The 14257-nt window shown below is 45.1% G+C and overlaps 2 protein-coding genes across 3 annotated transcripts in view; one reads left to right on the top strand and one right to left on the bottom strand.

Annotated features, from left to right (window-relative positions):
* The window catches only part of ECM2 (extracellular matrix protein 2), a 32758-nt gene extending 21572 nt beyond the window's left edge, over positions 1-11186 (top strand). Inside the window, exons 6-10 of one of the 2 annotated variants that reach the window (XM_006742491.3) lie at positions 164-299; positions 3119-3276; positions 5130-5269; positions 6317-6643; positions 10068-11186. In XM_006742491.3, coding sequence (XP_006742554.2) covers positions 164-299; positions 3119-3276; positions 5130-5269; positions 6317-6643; positions 10068-10236 — 930 coding nt within the window. In that variant the 3' untranslated portion in view covers positions 10237-11186. The remainder of the gene's footprint in view (positions 1-163; positions 300-3118; positions 3277-5129; positions 5270-6316; positions 6644-10067) is intronic. The other variant, XM_081802696.1, reaches the window with a different exon arrangement.
* Positions 1-14257, bottom strand: part of CENPP (centromere protein P) — a 192386-nt gene that overhangs the window by 28795 nt on the left and 149334 nt on the right. The gene's annotated exons all lie outside the window — the stretch shown is intronic.

The following is a 14257-nucleotide window of genomic DNA, read 5'->3' as shown; positions in this document are numbered from 1 at the left end:
GGGGGGAGGGGTGGCGGCAGGAGAACACACAGCTTCCCATGGGCCCAAGGCGGAGCATGCAGGTTTGTAAGGCTAAGTCGCGACTGCACTCTGACCCCTGAAGGAGATGCGCGACCGCATCTGTGACCATGTGAAGAGGTAATCTTGAGATTTGCTTTTCAAGCTTCTGGAGAAGTTAACGCGCCTGAATATGGATGGAAACAATTTGGCAGAGATTCCTTCAGAATTACCATCTGCATTAGAAGAACTTAAAATCAACGAGAACAGTCTGCAGGCTATCAGTGAAGAAAGCTTATCAGGTATTTAACTTTCAGTTCGTATGTGTCCTATTCTAGCCTTTCGTCTGTGGTCGTGTGGGAACTTCCCAGGCACTGCGGCCATGCGGACAGCTGGCGAGTTCTTTAGGCCACTTTACCATTTAAGTTCATGACGTTTATTTTCTCCTTTTGTGGTTGACTCTGGACGGAACAGAACAACTGAAGTTGTCATACTGTGAACTCGGCACAAAAGACGCAGCACTATGTTAGCTTTTCCCAAGCGCCAGCCAGGGTCGTGGTGGGATTACATGCTTCCTCCAGAGACAGCTAGTGTCTCCTTCCACCTTCCCACAAGTCTAGCAGCACCTGAGGTATGGTGTCCAACACTTTCTACCTATTTGACTTGAAATATTTTTAGGATAATGTTGATAACCCAAGCCTAAAAAGGAATAAAACCATTTCATTGTTTCTTTTCACTCCCAAAACACTTCAAAGGAACAAAACACATCTGGTGATGGGAAAAAACACAATAATACCGAGAATTGCCAAGTCTGAAAATCACAGTTATGGAAATATTCTATTTCCAGATGGACTGCAGGGTACACATGAAAAACATCCAATAAACACAAATGGTGATGGGCTCTGTCATACGGAAAAGACATTAGAAAGTACAATTTTTAACTGCCAGGTGAAGCAGGGCCGAAGGAACGGGCTGCGTGTGAACCACACGTGAGGTCGCCTCTCTGGCCACGCTCTCAAGACGACACGTTACAAAGCAGACGTCCCTACTTGGAAGGTGTGCGCACACACGTGCCCCCCCGCCCCCCGTCCCCACGGTCCGAGCACTGTGGAGGCCTCGGCCATGAGAAGCAGCTCAGGCCACCGTGCCCAGGGAGCTACGACACTGTGCTGAGCCCAGCCTGCGCTGTCAAGCGGCCAGCAGCAGGCTACAGCCACCGCCCCTGCTGGGATGCTGCTCTTTTTGCACCAAAGCCCCTGGCTTGGCCATCAGGGGCCTGCTGCTCTCCCGTGTGCTTCTGTGGCAGGTCTTCACATGTGACCCTTCACATTACAGACAGTTCCAGAGAAGGGGGGGGGCAATCCAGGAAGAGAAACAGTGTGCACAAAGGTGTGCAGAAACAGGAGGATCCAGATGCTGCAGGGAGTGCCTGCGGCTGGCCCCCACTCTGCATACTTAGGGACCGCGCTCTCCCATGCCCATGACCTGCCATGTTGTTGCCCGCCCCACCATGGGGAGGACTTCCTACCGGCTTCCTGCGTATACACCCTCGTTCTGCTGCGTCTAACCTACAGCAAGCTTCTCTAGCTCCACCCTGTCTCCTGTCACATATGGGAGCACACATTCTATGTTTCCTACACAGACAATGTATATATAAACCAGAGAGTATCTGTAAACACTGTGTGCCATGTCTCTCTCGTGGGGTCACACACCGACCATTCGTCTACTTTTATTATCCGTTTTCCACAGAAAAACTTCCATTACATTCCTAAACCTCAACTATGTACCAGATAAGTATGCTGGATTCTCAGTATCTTTGGTTTTGGAAATCAAAGAGAATATGAGAAAAAGTAACCACTTCTCAGTTTATTGCCTGGGCTCCCTACTTCCTCTCAGCCCTTCAGCTGATGCTGAAACAACTGCCAGGTCGGTATTTTATCGCTCTGTCCCTGCCCAGGGCTCCTCACTGCCTGAAGAGGAGAGCCAGACCTTACTGTCTGGTGCACGAAAGGCCTGCACCCCCCTTAGCAGACGGTCCACCCAAGGCGGGCCTCTCTCCTACCGCTGAGCGCAGCCACATGGGTGCTTACTTGCCCATGTTCATCTGGCTGCCTCAGCCTCCCGTTTCCACCTAGGTCTTCCTGTCCTTGGGAGCCCAGCTCCACCCCATGTCCACACCCCTCCTGTGGTCCTCAGCACCGGGGATCTGCACCCCTGATGGTCCTGTCCCTTGCTCACGCTTGGACAATGCCTTGTTTCTCTAATGTGCCTACTAAGAGTAGGAGCAGAGCCGTACAGAGCATTCAGTGCAATGCCCATGACTTGAGTTGAAGATGAAAACATTCCTACTCTAGAAATCTTGGCCACTGAACAAACTCCAGAGTTACACCCTAAATGTCGGACTCAGATGCTTCTGGGTATCCTCACTGCTGAGCTGTCCATTCTCCTGTAGGATTCCAAGTGATCTGGATCATACCACTCCTAAGGCCAGCAGAAACAATGCAGGGAAAACTTGTTTGTATAAGGGCCTTTCTTGGTAGCTCAGTCTGAGTGCGTGGAGAATCCTTTCTTGATCATTCTCCTTTCCAAAATTCCATTTGGCTGCACTATCTGCCAGGAAGTGAACAAGTGTGATGGGAATTCACTGCTGTAACTCCCTTGTCCAGAGACACATTTGCCAGGCAGAGTGCTCTCACACTCCCCCGCACCCCAGTGATGCTGCCGTGTCATACGCACATCCACATCTTTGCGAAGGCTTTAAGTGACCTCCACAACCTTCTACTGCTGGCCCATCGGCATCCTGAGTCCCCGCTCGGCCCCCGCCACCCCTGTAGGGCGGCCCCACTCAGCTTCTGTTCCTTAGACATCCTACAGCATGGGGACTTCTCGGCAGGCCCGCCCCTCCCCTGGATCACGCGTCCAGCAACCAGTTCTGACTGAGCTCAGCATCTGGGGTGTGCAGAGCACTTGAGAGAAGGCTCTGCATGGGGGATACCAGCAAAGCAGGGACATTCACCCTCCAAATAACTGAACATTTCACATGACATTTTGAAAGATAACAGAAACTGCATGGTCCTTTGGTCTTCCTAATATTCTGAAAATTACATTTTACTTTTTATAGACCTGAATCAACTAGTCACCCTAGAACTGGAAGGAAACAAGCTCAGTGAAACCAATGTGAATCCCTTGGCTTTCAAATCTTTGAAGAACCTATCCTACCTGCGTCTGGGAAGAAATAAATTCAGAATTATACCACAGGGTCTTCCTGCTTCTGTTGAGGTACCTGTATCTTTCTAACAATGTTTTACATTTGTAGTACAGTCCACTTCAATAAGACAAACAGCATTATTCTAAAAGATTACTGTGATGTATGTTAAAGTCCATTTTGGTGCTGTATACTCTGCTATAATTATAGCACTGTTGTTTCTTCAAACGATACAAAACTGTGGGTAAAAACTGTAATTACTAGTAGAGACCCTCGATAAAGTGAAAACTGGTCTTACTGACAGCTCTTGGAGAGAGAACGGGGAAGAAGAGCTGAGAATTTCAACAGAAACTACAACTTGCAAAATAGCTTCCCAGTTCTGCCCAGCCCCCACCGGGGCCGAGCACTGCCCTTCCGACCCAGGGCCCAGGTCTGTGGCCTTCCTCGCTGCAGCAAGGGACACATTTCACACACTTTGGGGGCCCTCACTGCCCAGTGCACGCCTGACTTGCAGCCGTGAGAGCAGAGGTCTGGCAGACCCAGCTGTGCCCACGCTGACTGCTCCGAACGGTTCCGCACGCAGGATTACTCAGCAGGAAGGCAGGATGGAGCTTCCCACAGTTGTGGGCCCGCTGGGCCAGCAGAGCCCGCAGCCTGGGTCTGATGCGGAGACACACCACCTCCTTTCCTCATCCTCCTATTTGCAGATTAACATATCAGTTCAGAATTTGTCCAAATTGTAAAGATTGAGGTTCCAATACTGGGCTTTACGTCCGAATCTCTTGGATTCTAAAGAAATACGGACTCCATACCCTACCCCAGGCATCCTCAACCAGGTTCTTTGGAGGGTAGGGTCAGTAATTTATAATTTTTTAAATTAAGATTTTAATACATAATGCATGCACATAGTAAAACACACACAAGCTGAATGTATGTATGGAGTATGGAGGAGCAACATGTCTCCAGACGGCCCGTCTCCCTGGCATGGGAGGCAGTGTCCACGCAGGTGTGTGTGCTCCAACCCCTCCCAGGGCCCTCTTCACAGACACAGAGTCTATCTAGCGTGCGGAGGGGTGTGCTCTGACTGCAGTAACTTGAAAAAGCTCTCAGGTGATTTTAATATGCAACCAAGTTTGGGTACCACTGATTTGGTTCACCTCCATAAATATGTATGAAAAGCAAAAAGCTAAAAATTGCTTAAATCATATCTAATAAATACCAAAATTAAGTGAAAAGGGAAAATTACTACAATAGGAATAGAAAGTTACATTGAAGACATACACCAATGTCTACTTCTGATTTCCAAGCTTCTTGAGTGAAAAATTCCCACTAATGCCAAATGAATTAACTTGAAGGCAGCTTGCTATTGAAAACAATAGCTCTAGCAACTTTACTCTGACGTTAAATGAAGGTTAATTGATTTTAATTAAATTAATTATAATACAGGCAAGTCTAAAACCCTGACAGGCAGCACGGACTGGTGGAAGTCGCCTGCCCTAGATTGAGGGGGTGGGGGGCGATACGTGTGTTTCCTGGGCATCCTCTCTCCAGGCCCGAGCATCTCCACTACTGAACAGGAATGACCATTTCTACAATTTTCTAGGGTTTTGAAGCCAAATGAGATAATTTACATGAGTAAGTTTCGTACATTAGAGAACTTTATATAATTATTATGGTATGCTGTATTTTGCAACATTTTATGATTTTAAAAATTCATTTAATTCCATGACCATGAAAGATGGTACATTTTATTTCACTAATTAGATAGAATAAGACAACTTACAACAATGAATTCACTTGGAAGAGCAGCAGAAGACTCTCCAGATAATACTAATGAGAACAGTCCACACTACCATTTTCATCTCTGTGTAGCTGAATATATGTACCAACCAACACAAAGAAAAACAGTCTTTTCTCTTAATTATAGGAATTATACCTAGAAAATAACCAAATTGAAGAAATAACTGAGATCTGTTTCAACCACACCAGAAAAATCAATGTCATTGTGCTACGTCATAATAAAATTGAGGAAAACAGGATTGCTCCTCTAGCCTGGATAAATCAAGAGTGAGTAGACGCTGCTCTTCGCCTTTCTTAGACAGTCTCTTCCTTCTGTTGTTACTCACAGGGTCTGAACGTGGGGGAGCAAGCTTAGTGGTGGCACCCCTCCTTCGTGAGCCTCCCCCTCTCCAGAACCTGGTTACGTGCTTGGAGCTCATATCGTGTATGGTGGGACTGGTGTTGGGGTGGCCGTGCGCGAACCCAAGCAGTGAGGTACCCGAGGGCAGCGAGGGACCCGAGGTCTGTCCACCTCACAGGTGGCCGTGAAGTTGGAGAGAGACCATCCCTGCCTCCCCCAGCCCCACCCTGCCATGGGACCACCAGGTTCCCTTGTCCTACGCCACACTGTCTTCATTCCTCCAAAGCACTTCTCTATCTCAAGTCTTAGAAAACAGTCCGAACAGTGCTTGACCTGACAGGGAAGGCTGGAAGCAGGATCCATCCTCCTGGCAAGGACGCAGGGAAGGGGATCTTGCCTGTCAGGAGGGGCAGGGTGGGCTGTGTGTCGAGGGCACGAGGGATCTGGGTGAAACAGAGGGAACAGGCACCTCTCAGGGGCAGGAGAGGGTGTGGAGGGCCAGCCGGGTCCAGCAGGATGTGGTGGTGGCAGGGCGACTCAGAAGCCACAGGGGAAGCTCCGAACACGAGCTCCGTTTCACCACAAGCCCCCGCATGGCAGGCCATCAGATCAGGTGTGCAGCAAGAATGCAGATTCCACACCACCACCATGTCCTTGCTGGAACCAGGGGCGATTTCAGGGAGAGGCAGCTTGACAAAAGCTAGGACACTGGACTTCGTTTCCGATTCACATTTGACCCTAGAGAGAGTGGTTCTTTCTGAACCTTGCGCTCCTTACAGCGGAGCAGGAGCCGCGGTGCAGTGCCCAGGTAAGAGCGTGAGCCTCGCGGACAGATGGGGCAGGCCACCACACAGCCCCCCTCATGCAGGAGTCACTACTGCAAACCAGGCAGTGGCAGGAACACGGCCCTGTCCGAGCCCGGAGCTCATGGTTCCCGCCTTACGCTGCGCCCCGCTCATCCCTCTTTGCTGCAGAAATCTGGAGTCCATCGACCTCTCCTACAACAAGCTCTACCACGTCCCTTCCTACCTGCCCAAGTCCCTGCTGCACCTCGTACTCCTTGGGAACCAGATCGAGCGCATCCCCGGCTATGTGTTTGGCCACATGGAGCCAGGCCTGGAGTACCTGTACCTGTCATTTAACAGACTCTCTGATGACGGAGTGGACCGAGTCTCCTTCTATGGGGCTTATCATTCTCTGAGAGAGCTGTTTCTGGATCACAATGACTTAAAATCTATACCACCTGGAGTACGGGAAATGAAAGCACTACATTTTCTGAGGCTGAACAACAACAAGATACGGTAAATTTTGGCTTTTTCAAGTATCAGTTTAAAATTGGTGTGGCTGACAGAGGATATGATTAAACAACCACGACATGATGTCTGGGATTTACTTATAAGGGGAAAAAGGACAAGAGGCCACATTAAACAAAACTGGCAGATGTTTGCAGGTACAAAAGGATTCATCATAGCTTTTTTCTATGTGTGTCTAGGTTTGCAAACTTTCCCAGTAAAAACCCTTTAGAACAGAATATTACTGCGCGACACTGGGAACCCAGGAGGCGGACGATTATGCTGCTTCTACCTCCATGTGTAATTTTAAAAACTCTACTCTGTAGAGAACAAAACTTAAATATATGCTAAAATTAAAACCGCTTCTATCTAGATTTTTTCTGAAGGCAGAATTCTGAATAAAACTATTGAGACTCAGCTTTTCTCACTTCTGGGGACCCAGTTTTCTGTCTGCCTGGACAGCACGAAGGACTCAAGAATGACTCTGGAATGCTATGGTAATGCAGCCGTAGCCAGTCCCTGAGGTGGGCTCCTGTCCCTGAGGAGCATACCCCTTCCTCTCTTCTCTGCCTCTACAATCCAAACATGAATTCCTAAAACACAGAGGGAAAGAGTCATGGGTGTACATATGCAGCTAATAAGTCACTGAACACTACACCAAAACTAACGATGTACTGTACAGTGGACAACTGAACATAGTAAGAAAAAAAGAGTCAAGGGTGTATAACAGTGCTGGGGAGAGAGGTGGGCGTGGGGAAGGCTTTGTAAGATGCAGTTAAAAGCTGCTTGGCTACGTACGTCGTAGGCTGTGCTCTGTGCTTTCTATTTGCTGCATGAGGACGCACAAGTCTGTCCCACTTCTGGTGGGATTCAGGTGGTCACAGTCTGGAATCTCCATTAATACCTTTTTCCTCACCTCTGAACCAAGGGTCTCACTCACAGATGAGTGCTGCTTGAAACTTATTTCCTTAGGGGCAACAAAATAGTGACTCACTACTTTTGTTACCCTTTACACATCTGTTAGTAGCTGGAATTCCTTTGTAAAGGATTTTTTATCAGCTAGGGTCACTTAAAGGTAAGACAAATGCCCAGTTCTTTCCTTTAAATGTCCAATCAGGCCAAGAAGCTGGCTACAAATATCTAACTATGTGAGCTGACAGATGTTAACTAAACTTAATATAATGATGATCATTTTGCAATATATACAAATATCAAATCATGTCGTATACCTTAAACTAATATCATACTGTATGTTAATGCTGTCTTTATAAAACTGGAAAAAATGATACGTATGTGATAAGTAGGAATGGAAAGGACTATACAATATATTAAAATGTTAACAGAGGCTGTCTCAGGAAAAAAATTTGGTGCCTAAGTGTTTGTTTTATTATTTTGTTTTTGGCTTTCTTTCTCTGGATAATCAGTATTAACTTATGGTTTTATATATTCGGAATGTTTTAATCAACTATATTGTTCTTAAGCCCCACTCCTTGGCGGGTGGTAGCCCTCTTTGGTCCTGGGCGGCGCACTTTCCCCGCCCCTACTGCGCACCTGTGACAGCCTTCTTTCAGAGGTCCCCACGCCCCCCTCACTGGGAGCAGCGTTCACATCACATGCCCCAGGCTGGGGACCAGGCACGTTCCTTTTCCAAAGTGGTGTTACTGTTTCAAGGCCTTGCAGTGAATTGCCAGGAAATATGTATTTTGTAAAGAAAAAGAACAGGACTTCATATTGATGTTCCCAATTGTAATTTAACCATATAGAGTATTCTTTGTTTTAAATTTGTTTATCTTATACTAGGAATCTAGGTTCCCAACATCATTAATTATCTTACAATATACAAACAATAGTTTCAAAGTAAGAATACCACTATTATAACCCCAAAAGTACTGGATGAAGTATACGGTGTCTTAGGGAGCTCTCTGTTTGTCTTTAGAATATGTGCCTCGAGGACTTGTGGCAGAAGTAACAACGGTTTTCTCTGTGACAACATGTCAACGACCTGACACTCTGATAAGGGCTTTAGCTTGTTTTTGGTTTTTAGGAATTGCTATTTCCTATTTAATGTTATTTTGACTATATTAAACGTTTATAAAATTCCAAAGTCAAAACTGTAACAAGGTATATGAAGAGAAGTCTTTCTTCCTAGCCTGTCCCATATGCTATACTCCATCATTGCCCATTGGTTAATTCTTTTAAAATTACTTTGTAGTTTTTCCCAGTATTTCTGTTTGCAAATATACGCATACATGCACATTCATATTCCCCATCCCCTTCCACAATTCCCACACAAATTATGACACAGAAAGATTTTTCTTTTCTCTCTCTCTCTCTCGGCTTTTTTACTCTTTACTTTTTAAAGATTATCAGTATATCCTATCACTCTTTACCAATATACAGAGAATTTCCTTATTCTTTTTACAACTGACCAGTATGCCATTTAACCAGTTCCTTACAGACAGACACCTACTTGTTTCCTTTCTTTTACTACTACAAACAATCCATAATGCATAACCTTGGACGGCATTTTACATTTCCTGGCCTAACTCCGGGCGAGGTTCCTAGCTGAGTGAAGGGAGATGCTGCCTGGTCCCTGGTCCTGGTCCCTCCCGCCGGGGATGGGGTTCCTGCACAGCCCCAGGACCGGACCATGTCAATGAGCTTGTGAATGTTTTTGTGGGAGGCAAATCTGGTCAGTGGCGATGGTGTGGCAGGATACTCGCAGTATGCATTTTTGTCTTATCATGAATGAAACTGAGCGTCTCTTCATGTTCCCATGTCATTTCATTTTTTCTTCGGTGAACCGGTTAGCCGGGCATTTCCTCTTCTTTTTCTGCATAGGTTTTTTTTTTTTTTTAAGATTTATTTATTTATTTGAGAGAGCAAGAATGAGAGAGAGAGAGAGCACATGAGAGGGGGGAGGGTCAGAGGGAGAAGCAGGCTCCTCGCCGAGCAGGGAGCCCGATGCGGGACTCGATCCAGGGACTCCAGGATCATGACCTGAGCCGAAGGCAGTCGCTCAACCAACTGAGCCACCCAGGCGCCCTCTGCATAGGTTTTTAAGAGGGCTTTGTACATTAGCCCTGTATCTGTGATGTAAGTTGCAAACTTGCAACGGTCTCCTAGTTTGCCATGTCTCTTAACTTTGCATTTTTAAAATGCCTGTAGTCAATTTATTCTTTTCTTTTAGTGTTTCTCGTTTTTGAGTCAAGGGAGATTTTTTTCCCACTCCCAGGGTATACTTTATTCTACTCCTATGGCTTCATTTTTCACATCTTTAACATATTTGAAATTTATTCTAGTCTATCAGAAAAGGATCCAGTTTTATTTTAGCAACAAAAACATTTTTAAACAAATGTACAACTTAACTCCAAATGATAAAGCCTGAATACTGCTTGGACCGTTTATGACTTGTACATCTATTTCTCCTCAGGAATATTCTTCCAGAACAAATTTGCAATGCTGAAGAAGATGGTGATTCGACCCTGGAGCATCTTCATCTTGAAAACAATTATATTAAAACAAGAGAAATATCATCCTATGCATTTGCATGCATAAGATCATACTCAAGTATAGTTCTTAAACCACAAAATATCAAATAATTCCAGGTTTTTGTCATCACTTGGAAGCTGCACTCTTATATTTGCTGCAGCAGCATTTGTCATTGGTAAGTGAGACCCCACCTGACTTGCCACCCCATAGAGAAACAACCAAAACATACCCCAAGTTTACTTCTCCAGTTTTAGGGAAAGTTTCAGCCTCACACTCCAGAAAAAAAGCCCTTTAACTGCAAGGTTCCTTAGAGAACAGGATTTTATTCACTGTTGACTTAGACTGGGAAAATCTGGAGCAAAATAAGTATGTCCTTTACAACTGACCTGAGTATTGCTATCAGCCGAAACACTCAAAGTCCCTTTAAAAATTATGTGTGTTACGGTTCAAGACCGAGAAGTGTATGAGAGAAAAAAAAAATAGCTGGAATTTATGAATTAGTGCTCTGTTAATTATCCTACTGTTAAAACAATAATCTACTCATTTTCTATAAGATCCTATACTATAATTATTGTATAATATGCTTAGCGATTGGCTTTGCTCTAATTCCTCACATGTGAAATTAAAACACTACTGTCATGTAACTTCCTGGTTTTGAGACTTGTAATATGGTTACATACTGGTTATTAACATTATAGGAAGGTATATGTGAATTCTACACTATTTTTGAAACTTTTCTCCAAGTCTAAAATTTCTGTGTCAGTCTAAAAAATTTTAAGCACCCTCATTATTCTTTATTCAAGATCAAAAGATTTTATGGAAAGTAGTGGAGTTTGCTTAAAATATATTAATTGTCTGTGCTACAACCTTATAAATATAAACCCAAGGCACGCATTTTTGAAAATTTTTGCTCCATTGGTCATTGTTAGCACCTACCTTCTTTGCCCTAACGTGCTCACAAGTATCCTTTTATTCAGTTCAATTTAACAGAAAGCTCTTAGCATTTACCATGTACTAGAACCTACCAAAACCATATGGTATTAAAATTTTCATTATGTAATGATCTTTTGTCATTATTTCTAGAATAATTTATAAAGGACACATATAGAAACTGTGTTGACTTCTCTTGTTGCTCTCAATTTTGTGTCTACAAAACACCAGACTAGGAGCTTATATTCAGATCACTTTAACTTTTCAAACTTCAGTGACCCGATCTTGTAACAGTTGTCTCCCCACCCGCGGGAGCTCCCAGCCCCACTTCACAGGCTGTCAGAGAACCAGGGAGCCATGAAAAACATCTGCAAAGTGTGGCATGCAGGTGAGTGCACTTATTATCAACCTTCCGGATCAAAGTGACAGCCACCAGCATAGTCACCGAAGCTAGTTCCTTTTTTTTTTTTAAAGGTTTTATTTATTTGACAGAGAGAGAGACAGCAGAGAGGGAACACAAGCAGGGGGAGTGGGAGAGGGAGAAGCAGGCTTCCTGCTGAGCAGGGAGCCTGACGCAGGGCTCGATCCCAGGACTCTGGGACCATGACTTGAGCTGAAGGCAGACGCTTAACGACTGAGCCACCCAGGCGCCCCCAAATCTAGTTCCTGAGCAACTTTCTAAGATGTGAGTTTGATTTTATCCCATTTGAGCTAATTCTATTTATTATTTTTTTAAAGATTTATTTATTTATTCTAGAGAGACAGAGAGAGAGACAGCGCGCATGCACGGGGCATTGGGGGGGCAGAGGGAGAGAATCTCAAGCAGACTCTCTGCTGAGTGCAGAACTCGATCTCACAACCCTGACATCACGACCAGAGCTGAAACTGAGTCAACTGACTGGGCCACCCAGGCACCCCTTTTTTTTTTTTTTTTTTTTTAAGATTTTAAGTAATTTCCACACCCAGTGTGGGGCTTGAACTCACAATCCTGAGATCAAGAGTCATGCTCCATGGACTGAGCCAGCCAGGCACCCCATGCTAATTTTATTTCTAAGCCCTTCCTTCTAAGCACCCTCTTGTAATAGCTAGGATTTTGAGATTGTAACATGAACAATAACAACAATACGATGAATGCTGTTAGAATCAGGGCAGGTGGCTAAGAGCAGAAGCAGAATCTTATGGAACAAAAAGTTGAGATTTATAAGCACTTTAGGAAAGTAGGAGCATAATGAATTTAAATTGGCCAAGTTGAATGTGAGACAGGTAAAAACAAGAAGATAACAGTCATTCATCTATTTAACAAGAACCCTTCTGTTATACTTCCTGCTGTGAGAATATAAATGTACTGACATAAATCGTTTAAGGCAGTCTAGGCAGCAAAGTTTAAGGTGAGTCAACAGAGTTTGCACCCTGGGACAATGCAGACAGATACTGAGCCATTCCTGCACTCATTTCTCCTTCTGACTTGAACCTGTGTTCCAGATGCTGTTCTAGAGAGAGACGGGAATAAACAGAACTGAAGAGGTCTCTCCTCTCTAGGAACACACAGTGTGGAAGGGAAAATAAGCGGAACATCAGAGAGACAGTCACATCAAGGCCAACCAAGGGCAATGAGGTCAGCAGAACAGGGTGGTGCTGTGGTGAAGCTGGGGTCCTCAGCTCCCAGACCCTGGGTCTCAAGAGTGTGCGAGCCCCATGAGCTGCCACGGGGTGCTGCCCCACGGTAGGTGTGCAGTGACCCCGGGCGCCAGTGTGCGTGAAGACCGCACTGTGCAGCTGGGACACCCGGCCAGAACAGTCTCCTGGAAGGCTGAAAATCAGAGTGATTGAAGGAAGTGTTGTTCTTAAGTTGGAAGACACTTTTATTTCTGATTTTATAACTTAAAATATAAAATATGTCTAGCAATGAACTTGTTCGGCCTTGAAATTTCATCATGTCCTGGATAGGAAGTTTGAATTCCTTTAAAAAAAAGAGTGATAAATGTCTTTATAGCAAACATTCTTCATGATATAACGTTAAAAACAAAGAGATGTTCTGCTTGGCTTCAGAAATATGTTGTAATTACTAACACATATGTAACACATACTAACACATAGAAAGTTCTAGTGTAGCTATGACCTAAAATATTAATGGTGTGTCATCTTTGCACATACATACAAAGAATGCTAACCATATTTTTAATTTTGAGATATGGCTTAAGATTATTACAAAAAAGCACAAAAGATATGACATGGTCAAAGACACGTAAAGCCTGGAATTATAAGGAAATAACTATACCAGGAATCAGGCCTGGGTGCCCACCTTGATCTCCAATGATTAGTTTACAGCCATTTTACTTGTCTGGGATCACTTGATTCAATCATAAAATAATGTGTCTGGAACAGATCAGTGGTTTTCAAGGGGTCTGTGGCGCCCTGGGGTGGAAATGTCCCTGAAGAAGTGCACTCCCCTTCAGACAGAGCAACTTTGCTACCTTCAGAAAGATTAGCTGCTCCTGCCCTCCCATGCTTTTTCTTAGAACCAATGGACAGGTGCTATCTGACTCACAAACCAAGTTTTAAGATTCACAAAGAACATGCTCCTAAGTCCCTGGTCCTTCCCCAACCCTTGGCCCAACTCCCCTTCACTCCTACAACACATGGCTGGAGAGCCTTGGCCGGAGCAAAGGCTTCTTAGGTGCATGGATTACAGCTGCCTGGACATGGCCAGCCTCCCTGTGTGCTGGGCAAGGAGGTCTAGTTGGCACGTCTGCTCCTTTGCAGCCCCACCACAGTGGGGTGGGGCTGCTGTCCTCTGACCAGAAACACCCGGGAAAGCAGGTGACTGAGGGAGCACAGGTGAGGACGCTGCGGCAAGAGTCGGTGGGTGCCACTTGGAAGCAACACGCGGCGTGTGGCTGAGCCTGGACTTACTCTGCTTCTTCTGACTGCAGTCCAAAAAGCGGAAAGTCTGCACACCTGAGTGGGCGCTGGGCACCTGGTATAGTGGGTGCTGCCAACAGAGGTGAGCAAGGTCCAACGCCCTCTCTGTGGGCTTGCACTGTCCACTGACCCCACACATCACCTAGAGAGTCAGCCTCATCAAGTCAAAGTTAATTACTCCTTAAGATGACTGCTTTCATTAACATAGAAAAAAAAGAAAAAAATTCCTTTTTTGTAGTGTCTTTGTCTGGCTTTGGTATCAGGGTAATGCTGGCCTCA

This window comes from Leptonychotes weddellii, chromosome 14, assembly GCF_054177405.1.
Source record: "Leptonychotes weddellii isolate Sample4059 chromosome 14, ASM5417740v2, whole genome shotgun sequence".
Lineage (NCBI taxonomy): Eukaryota > Metazoa > Chordata > Mammalia > Carnivora > Phocidae > Leptonychotes > Leptonychotes weddellii.
The sequence above is the reverse complement of the archived record's forward strand: the minus strand, read 5'-3'. Positions and strand labels throughout refer to the sequence as shown.